This window comes from Pangasianodon hypophthalmus, chromosome 4, assembly GCF_027358585.1.
Source record: "Pangasianodon hypophthalmus isolate fPanHyp1 chromosome 4, fPanHyp1.pri, whole genome shotgun sequence".
Taxonomy (NCBI): Eukaryota; Metazoa; Chordata; class Actinopteri; order Siluriformes; family Pangasiidae; genus Pangasianodon; species Pangasianodon hypophthalmus.
The window spans coordinates 4,737,544-4,748,336 of NC_069713.1; the positions used below are offsets into that span (position 1 = coordinate 4,737,544).

Here is a 10,793-nt window from a genome sequence, read left to right on the forward strand (position 1 = left end):
TCGAGAGACAGGATGGAGCTGAGTCCACTCCCTGTGATGCTCTGTGAGTAAATGTTCTCTTTGTGTCTTCATTAGAGTGAGTGGTGGGGTATAAAGTTGTTCATCTGCAGTCTGAATGTCCTGAGTGATGAGCTTAGGACATTGTTTGTACTTTTAACAAAACCTTGTTAACATAAACTACGCTGAGAACAGGGCTAATAACCTACATTTCCATTTTTGTTACTATTATGATCTGCGCAGAGAAACATCTCAGTACAGCAAGTTCACTCTAATACACACTAATACCAAACAAATGCACAGCACTTATTTAAAAATAATGACTAATCATTACTTACCTATCTGTGTTAAAAAAAATACCAATAACTGTACAGAAACAAACACTTCTCATTAGTCCTGTACACACACAGAGCAGTGACAGTGTTAGAGGCCTGAGAGCAGAGACCAGGTCGCGGATTTGGTTTATTTTCTATTTTAAAGTAGTGCAAATTCAGCAGTGAAGAAGGGGAGGAGGTGTGAATTTGGACATGTGAAAGCAGTACTTAACTTTTACATTTTTAACTGTTGATATGGTGGACAAATTTAACTCCACTGACACTCACTGAGCTCTTTTAAAGCCAAAAGTTGGCCAAGTTGAAAAATCACCATTTGAAGCCAGAGTCTCCACAGCAGGGCCAGTTGGAGACAAAATGATTATTCAGAGTGATAAGACCTCTGAACATATCAACATTTCTGGAGCACTCTTCTTACAATGTTCAAAGTCACAACAGGAACACTACTGTTTATTACTGGATATGACGACATGTCACTCTTCTTACTTTACTATTACTGGGCATATTATACTATTACTATAATATTACTATACCATGCACCACACCCCCACTCCCTTACCAAAGTTGTTGTAAAAAATCCTTTGACACTCTGGTCCATGCTCACATGATTGCCTCATTTAATTGCAGCAGATTTTTTCAGCTGAACCTTCATGCTTTGATTTCCCATTCTACCCCATCCCAAAGGTGCTTACTCTTCAGCAGCACAAACTTTTGCTTGAAAATTAGTTAAACTTATAATTAGTTGTGCATCATGAGGGATCATGCAGCACGCTCTCTTCCAAAATGAAGTGAATACCTCAGTAGAGATTAATTATGCAATAATTTGCCCCTGCAAATATTATCCTGTTTACATTATTTTCAATGCTTTTGATATCCAGATATTTTAATATGCTAATAACTCAAATGCATGGTTCACAAAAAGACAGCTGCAGGTTAAATATCTGCATTAATGTACATTTCTGGTTATCTATAGTAATGATGGTGGTCAGTGACCGAAAAGGAAACATGCACACAGAGTATCATTAATGTTGTAGTCCACAATTTCAAGTACTATACACTGAACTCATCGTCTTATTCATGGGACGAGTTTGAGATGACTTGTGCTTTGTGATATTGTGCATTATAATGCTGGAAACTTTATATCCTTTAACTTCAACAAAATAAAACAGATGTGTACAGACTGTTCTCAGTGTACATGAGCAGACTGAAAGATGATAAGAGGTATTTAAACAGTTCTGTTTAAATATTTTACAATGTGGATAAGGTTAGGATTAAAAATGTACTGCACTTACCAGTAGAGGGAGTCAAAGTCATTGCAGTTTCACTTTTCAAACGCAGGCTACCACTCGTCTGGTTACACTTCTCTGCCCCCTCTTTCCACACTGCAGAAAATCATGCATGAAAATCGCAATAAAATATAAGTTACATATGTTCACTCTTTCTGTAAGAACACCACAGTGGGACAGTCCGTTGGTTTTATGTCCCAGAGCTAAGATTATCACACTTCCATATCTGCTGCACATTTGGTTAAATCAGTCCACAAGCTCCACTTCCCTGAACAGACCTTGGCGTAAAATCATGGCCGCCCCTGACTACACGCCCCAGAATCCACTACTGCTAACCTGCTCCCCGTCACTTTGATTACACGCACCTGTTCATCATCACACACGCACACACGCTCTCTCTCTCTCTCTCTCTCTCTCTCTCTCTCTATCTCTCACCCACAAAGACACTGTGAAGTAAATGCTCAGTTTGTTTAGTGCCTCTGACTTTACCAAGCCTTCTGTTTCTGTGTTTGCTGTTCTGGTTACCTGACTTTTGGAAGCTTCCTGTTTTTTAAAAGAACATATTAGACTTCAATTCCATGACAGTTGCTTTGTGCAGTAAAGTGAAACAAACACCTTAATGAGCAGAATAGTGATCTTTGTATAAGTTACTGTAGTTTTTATTTATTATTATTATTATTATTAAGAGAGCTTGAAATGTATTACTTACAGAAGGTAGTTTAAAGTTCCTGAATAAGATTTAATCTTGTGGGTTTGTTGTGTCTAAAATGTGCTGTTTTCATTAATACACTGAATATTTTCTCATATTTATGTCATGTTCTGTTTCTGTTTCCTTTTTAGTGCTGATTTCACTTATACCAGTGGCCCATGCTCAAGGTGATTTATATATAATTTATCCTGTATATTGTGTGCATATTTGGTTTGTTTTGGGGCTGAGAAGTTTGTGCACAATTTGTCAAATTTTTTTCCTAGTTTATTAATGCAGTTTTTATTGCTCTAAACAAAGAATGCAACATTAACTCAGTTATTTTCATTCTTTGTTCTCGTACCATCTCATGTGTAGATTCACTTTGTGCTCTTGGTAAATTCACCCACACTGTGTGGCTCTTCATTTACTGTTTCTCTTTTTACAAGAACTACTTTCACTTAAGATAAATAGTGTTATAATATAGGAAAAGGATGACCAACAAAAGTTTAGATGTGAATAAATAGTTTTACTCTGCTTAAATGCCTTAAACTATTAATTATAAAACTGCACAAGTTTAATGACAGCAGCACATGGGAACAACTGACATAAATAGTGCTAAATAAAATGTTCCATGATGCCCCTGATTTCTTACTAGTAAGTAGGTTACACATATCAGTATCAACAAGTAACAAACACATGCACTCAGTCTAAAAAATTATATTAGTAGTGTACACTTAGGGAATGACTCTCAGAGCTCAGAGGTCAGTGATGCTGTTACACTGACTGTATCAGGTGAGTCTGTGGGTGTTTATTTCTTATTTAATATGATAACATTATTTTTTAGTGTTCAGATTGTGAGCTGTCAGTAACTGAGTCTCTGTTTGTTTAATGTTGACTTTCACTTCCCTGTCTAGTAGACACCAATTTCTTTCACAGGAATCATCATCATGTGTTTTGCAGTAGCATTTGGGTTTTATATTAAGTTTGCAGTAGAATTGTGGTGAGTCAGTCTGATTAATAGTACACAGTGAACATTAAGAAAGAAGGCAGTAAATCTCACCTTGTGTTGGCTCTGCCATTATCTGATTAGTAGAAGATCATTTGAGGCATTGGAATTATTTGTTTTATCTGAGCATTCTGTAATTTTGAGAGATTTTGATTATCAGCATCATCGACAGATCCTTAGAAAAACACACTTAGCTTTTCATCACATTTGGATGTTAGCAGAATCCAACTGTAGCAACGTCTATTGAATTTTTCCAGTCTGCCTCACATATATTCAGTAAAATACATATTTCTTACATGATATTCTTTTTTTTTAAAGACAAACATCAGATTGGAACAAATAATTTCAAGTACTTATATAGACATGCATACAAAACAAATTTCTTCTTCACTAAAAAGCTAGCCTGATCCTACTTTCATGGTTGGACTGAATTTAAAATGATAATTAATGTTCCTCAGCTAGATGATTATGTTTAGCTACAGAATGCCTGTAGATATTTTAGAAAAAAGTCCTCAGTCATGGCTTTACTATAGAAACTCATGCATCTGCTAATTTTTAAGAAAATTCAGATATGCTCAGATGATGGTGCAGGATTTGTGCAGGATCCATGAAATAACAGTCTAAAATCATCAAATACAGAGTTTTACACTTCAATCCAATCATGAATTTTGTTACACTGAAAATATACTGAATAGCAGCCGTGTAAGAAAACATACAATTATAACATCTTGTATCAAATGTTAAATATAAATGTTTGGTTTAGACACAAAGCATATGTTAAAGCACAGTGAATCTACTGCTTATACTGTAAAGTGAAAAGCAGCTCTGACACCTTCATCATTTCATGCCAACAGCAAAACCCACACCGACTGTGAGAGTGAATCCTCAGAGCTCCGTCTACACTGGAGACACCATCACTCTGAGCTGTGAGCTGCAGCAGTCGACTGGATGGGAGTTTTTCTTCTACAAAAATAATCCGCAGTTACAGCTTCTGAACAGTGAACAAGCACACACACTTAAAGTGACAGTCGATAATGCAGGAGAAACAGTGTACCGGTGTCAGGCATGCAGGAGAAACTACAACAACCCACAGTACAAATACTATGACTACTGCACAGATCTCAGTGATCCTGTCAAGATTACAGTGAGAGGTATGTCATGATTTTTTTCCCCTTTTCACCACAGTTTTGTTAGAAGGAGTAAGAAAAAATGTTGCTTAATTACTTATTGCTTAATTCCTTGTTATTCCAAAATGTTCAATATAAACTTGAAATACATATCTTTTAAAAGTATTTGTCATATGTGGCTGCTGAGATCCAACGCAAAAGTTTAAAAACATGTTATTTAACAAAAAAAAAAAAAAAAAAAAAAAAAAAAAGAGTCTTCCAACATGGAAAAGTCTTCAGGACAGAGGAGTTTATGATTTGCTGTTTCCCTGTAACATGACAAGCTGTGTTTTTTTTTCTTCATTCATTAAAAAAGTGAGAAAAATGCGAGGCTGGTGAGGAAATGACTGTTTATAGCTGCTATAATGTAAGTGAGAACAGGAACTAACTTGTTTTGCAGACATTCCACAACAATAAATGTAACTATAAATGGACTATAATGTGTACTTCATTAATAAATTAAAAATTGTAATCATTGGGAAATTGCTATGGTTTAAAAGCATTGAAACACATGATGACACGCTGTTATAGGAAAACAATCTGTACTTCAGGGTGCAAACAGTAACTCGGCTCCATAACACCACCACATCACTCAGTATTTTTCTATAACAGTGTGAGACAGAGTGTTTATTACTTACTTAAACTTTGTTAAAAGAAGGAAAAAATACACAGTATATAGTACGTCTGAAACCAGAAGTCTCCAGTGTATGATCAATGTAAGAAATTATCTTCACTTCCTTACAGTCTAAACACAACATACTATATTGAATATAATAATAAATAGTTACAAATATTATATATGGAAATTCCTTGTAAATAATTATAACATGGCTACATATGTGTAACTAAAGACAAACTGTTGTTTGTCTTTAGGCTGTTAAGGCTTAAGCACAAATTTACTGTAAATTTTGTTGTTCCTCTTTCGGCTGCTCCCGTTAGGGGTCGCCACAGTGGATCATTGGTCTGCGTATTTGATCTGAGACAGTTTTTATGCTGGAAGCCCTTCGTGACCCTCCCCAGTTTTATCCCGGCTTGAGAGAATAAGCAATTACAGCAGTGAGAGCGCTGTGGCCTAACCACTAGTCCTTTGGGACCCACAAATTTACTGTAATTAAAAATATAAAATAGTACACAAAACCTGCCACATGCTGTAATCTTAATTATAATTTTTCATTTCAGTTAACCTTTGAAAATTTGTACAAATTATTGTGGGTGTGAGTCACACTGAAACTGTTTTACTAATGAAGACTGGGTTTTTGTGAGAAAAATTGTATTTATAAACATGACTAGAAAATATAACTAGTATTTGTAACTATTACTCACACTTTTGTTGTTTTTTTGTAGTTAAATAGGGCTGTGTAAAACTGTAAAAATGTTTTTTTTTTTTCCCACAACGCTGTTCTGCTTGCTCGTACCAGTGACAGAATCACAAATGTAGAAGTGCAATGATGATCATCAGTCCCATAAAGATTACAGACTACACCATCCTGTACAGTTTAATTGGATCTAGATGTGGTGTTTATGTTAAAACCAAACATTTCAGAGTTAATATTAACAGATCTCACAGTTTATTAATTAAAAGAAACTGTTTATTTGTAAATTAACTGACAGAGTTTATGAAAGCAAACTGTTGCATTCACTGTTTCACTATTCCTATATTATTATTATATACACATGATGTTGAATTGATCATGACAGATTAGATGCTCTATTATTTTTCTACAGCAAGACCTAAACCAGTGGCATCCATAAATCCTGAAAAACAGGTGTTCAGTGGAGACGCCGTCACTCTGAGATGTGACATACAGGATGAAAGTGTCTCTAGCTGGCAGTACAGCTGGTATAAAGATGCTTCACACAGTCGTGTCAGTAGTGAACAGGTGTACAGGATCAGTGGTGTTGAAGTGACCCACACAGGTAAATACACCTGTAGAGCAGCAGAGAGAAGAGGCTCACACTCCTCACACTTCAGTGATGCTATTACACTGACTGTATCAGGTGAGTGTGTGATGTTTTTTTTGGGCGACATGAAAATGTGCAATTAGACATTCATGAAAAATGTCTTATTGTGTATTAAATAAATCTACAAATGAAGCATTTTGTATTTCCTGTGTAACAGAGAGACCACGGGCAGTACTGAGTGTATCTCCACAGAGCTGGCTGACTGAAGGAGACTCAGTGACTCTAAGCTGTGAGGTTACAGACTCCTCTACAGACTGGACATTCAGCTGGTACACAACTGTTCCCTACAGAGACGGCTTAACTCAAATAAAAAATAATCGTGGCTATAGCATGTATGTGGAGCTCCTCTCAGACAGCAGCAGAGGATCTGGAGGCTCCTACACTCTCAGTCCTGCTGCTCTGAATCACACAGGAGTTTATATGTGCAGAGGAGAGAGAGGAGAACCAGCCGTTCACACACAGTACAGCAATCCACAGCCACTATGGATCACTGGTGAGGAAAATTAACTGTTGTGTTGAAGTGTAGAATACAAAAGTGTGAATGTAAGATCAGATTTATGCAAAGTTTATTTATTAATATGTATAAGGCAGTTTAAGAGCCCTAAGTGCGGGTAGAGGCTTATTGTCACGACTTCCCTTGTGTTCCTCTGTATTTTGTGATGTCTCTGTCCCTTGATATTGGGTAATTTTTCTGGGTAACATACAGGACTCAGGAGATGGTTGAGGATCTATGTGCAGGAGGATTTTATTTTAATTTAAAAGCCAGAATGGTAGAGCAGGTAAACATTAGGGGTGTAACTAAGTACACATACATTATTCAGAGTGAACAGAAAATGTGTTCTTAACAGATACAGATACGAATAAGAGGTGCTCTATTCACATTTTTTTTTTTTTAAAAAAAAAGCATTCCAAAAAGGGAAGAACATGCCCACATTAGGTTTAAATCGAAATACAGATACAGATATGGCTATTTAGGGCTAAAAACAGATGCAGGTACAGATGATGTCATTATGTTACACTGTTAGTAAACACAATGCAGATAACAGAGGTGTAAAGCAGGCAAGAGTCAAACACACTGAAGCACTGTACAAGAAACCAGAGGACAAATCCAAAAGACTAATCAAAAGACAAGGCAAAGAGTCTAAACAGGGCAATGGTGTAGGGAAAATTTAGCTCAATTAGATTAAGCTGATGTATTCTCCACCAATATGTAAGGAAATTAGCTGTTTAGGTTAAGCTGTTGTATTCTCCACCAAAATATGTAGGAGAATAGCAGATCAGCTATAAGGGGAAATTTGTAAACTTAATATTTTAATATGACAATCACAAACTAAACATTTGATCTTGCACAAACCCTGGAACTGGCAAGACTTTACATCATGTATAAGACCATGTGCTGGCCTAATATACTCTACAATGAGGAAGTGACCTGGAGGTGGTGTGATAGAGCTAGACTAATACTCAGGCGACAGTGACATCTGGTGGTGAGGAGGCATAATGTCCCCCGCTGATGTGATTCCCTGATTGCGTGCACCTGTTCCTCACTGTAAAACATTTACTGTAATATTTACAGTAATTTACTGGGAGCAAATAGCAAATGGCAGGAAATAACTATAAACATATTTACTGTAAACTATTCTAATAGCTTTACAGATAATTCCTGTTATTATTCTTCTATGTTTCCAGTAATATACTGTAAATTCTGGAAACAAAATGCTTGTAAATATATTTTAGCATAAAATAAAACATAATGCAGTACATTGGCTCATTAGTCTCCTCAATCTTGTACAAGTTACAGCAATTTACTTGGGTTCTATCACATTATATTACATGATTCCTGTTCATTTTTTTTTTTTATTTAAATGTCTCTTTTCTGTGTTTAAGGTGAATCTCCTCCAGTCTCTCTGATCATCAATCCCAGCAGAACTCAACACTTTACTAAAGACTCTCTCTCACTGAGCTGTGAGGACCAGAGAAACTCTACTGGATGGACAGTGAGACGATACACACACAGTGAGGGAGTGTTAGATTGTTCACGGTGGGGATCAGTTACAGAATCTACATGTAAAATCAGCTTCCTCTCCACATCACACACTGGAGTTTACTGGTGTGAGTCTGAATCTGGAGAAAACAGTAATCCTGTCAACATCACAGTGCATGGTGAGTCTTCATGTAGTGTGTTTATTGTTAAAGGAAAAGGGAAATGATTTATTATTGAATATTCAGAACTGAGTTTGTAAATGGGGAAAATCATTCAGGAAGACAACAACAACATTTTTATCTCAGTACAATACCTGTAATTTCTATAATTCTGAGTATGGATACATGTATGCTAGTAGTGTTAGTAGCTACTAGTATTAGTATATATTAGTTTTATTAGTACCAGTAAATGAGCAAGGAATCAAATCAATTTTCGATATTCATATTTATCTGTGCTGCTGCTTCCATAATTCAGTTGAATTTTTTTTTCTCATGAGCTAGTGTAGGCAGTTTTCTGCAGGCTTGAATTAAATACCTGCAGACTCCACAGATTTAGAGGATTTTAAGTTATATACAGATAAATTAGAGAACTTTTATTTATATTATCTACACACACATCATAGTGTGTGGATTTCCTTGTTTGTGATTTTCTGTGTTCTAGATGGTGATGTGATCCTGGAGAGTCCTGTCCATCCTGTGTCTGAGGGACATCCTCTGACTCTACACTGTTTATATCGCAACACAAAGCCCTCAAACCTCCGAGCTGATTTCTATAAAGATGGATCAGTTCTCCAGACACAGACTACAGGAGAGATGATCCTCTATAACGTTTCAAAGTCAGATGAAGGTTTCTACCACTGTAAACACCCAGAGAGAGGAGAGTCACTGAAAAGCTGGCTCTCAGTCATATGTGAGAAATCATTTAAATATTCATTTAAATATAAATGTGTCTTGAACTCACTAGCTTTACATAATATAAGCTAAATTCCTTAGTTTATGTAACTCTGTGTACAATATGCTAGGTTATGCATGTGCACACAAGTGTAAATTAATTTATTTGTACATAGATTGAGCTAAAACTTACAAACACTTCATCATTAATAATGTGTTATTATAATAATTATTTTATTCTGCGTCAGGTCCATCATGTGTAGAAGCTCCATTCTCAGTGCTCATGCTGATCAGTAGTGTAGTGACGGCCTCTCCGTATCTGCTGGTGACCATCATTCTGCTGATCAAATGTTACAGAGCTCGAGGTAAGAACTCTTTCAGTATGTTTCATATAATGAGCACAATAACTTTACTTAATGCAAGAAAAACATTTTCACCTTAGGAAAATTTGACTCATTATTCTCATTTTAAAAACAAAAATCCACACCTGAATGTTAAAGCACTTGTTCTAAAATGTACTTACAGTAAGATTTAAATGTAAGTGTAATATGATGTAAAACACAACATCTGTTTCTGCTGAGGTCTGAGGGTGAATTTATATGTGACAGACGCTTCAAGTGGAGTTACATTTTAACTAATAATGTACATTATTAAGTAAAAATACTAAAAATAGTGCAGAAGTGTATTTCATAAGCAGATGAGCTGACTTATCCATCATAGTAACAGGCATTAGATAATCTGTATAATTTAGGTTTTAAAAGGAAGAGGTAGCATTTTAATAACACAAAAGGACATGTTAATAAATTGTTTGTAATAATTGATAAAGAATCTCTGACCTACATTTTGCGGTTACTGAAGATGATTGAATGAATGATGTTCATTTTCTAACACATCTTTTCCTGAAGCTCTGTCACTTGTCACTTCACTGTCATTCATAAGCAATAAAACAAAGACTGTTTAAACTGTGTTTAGGATGAGATCAAATGCAGGTTGGTTGCTTTTCTGCCATAAACACCTGGAATAAACTTTGAAATGAAACAAATGACTTTTTAATTTCTTTAACAGCTCACACTGATGAAGAGAGAATTGAGAATGCAGTCATAGAGGAGTGAGCAAAGTTCATCTAACAAAAAGACAATGTGTTTAATGTAAAAATAATTTCATAATTTCTTGTTCTTTAGGGCTTTGTGGGGTTTTTAAAATGATACTGATTTGCCATTTTAATGTCATGCTGTTATTTGCTCAGCATCTTATAGACACCCTCGTTGTTCTGACAGGATTTGTTTAGCTAAAGCCTGCAAAACCCCTCATGAAGAGAAAGTTACCATGTGTGTAGTTTCTAATAAAGCTTACATGCTGCTAAGGCAAAACAGAGTAAAAATGAACAAATATTCTTAAAAATATTTATTGGTCAGGGTTGAGCTGTGCTTCTGCAAAATAACATCTGACATGTGTCTGCTATTGGAGTGAGTTTAATCCCAACAT

General features: G+C 35.7%; 1 protein-coding gene across 1 annotated transcript; it reads left to right on the top strand.

Annotated features, from left to right (window-relative positions):
- The first annotated feature begins 4,153 nt into the window (after positions 1 to 4,153).
- On the top strand, positions 4,154 to 9,489 carry LOC128318144 (B-cell receptor CD22-like). Its single transcript, XM_053233513.1, has 6 exons — positions 4,154 to 4,460; positions 6,201 to 6,473; positions 6,571 to 6,930; positions 8,322 to 8,597; positions 9,079 to 9,327; positions 9,485 to 9,489. Exons 1-6 carry the CDS (start codon positions 4,154 to 4,156, stop codon positions 9,487 to 9,489), a joined length of 1,470 nt encoding a protein of 489 aa, XP_053089488.1.
- Positions 9,490 to 10,793: the final 1,304 nt, after the last annotated feature.

Bases quoted from the DNA above. Each gene is read 5' to 3' on its own strand.
- LOC128318144 (XM_053233513.1), top strand. From the start codon at position 4,154: ATGCCAACAGCAAAACCCACACCGACTGTGAGAGTGAATCCTCAGAGC. The intron at 6,931-8,321 runs GTGAGGAAAATT...TCTGTGTTTAAG, and splicing joins ACAGCCACTATGGATCACTG to GTGAATCTCCTCCAGTCTCT. The intron at 8,598-9,078 runs GTGAGTCTTCAT...TCTGTGTTCTAG, and splicing joins TGTCAACATCACAGTGCATG to ATGGTGATGTGATCCTGGAG.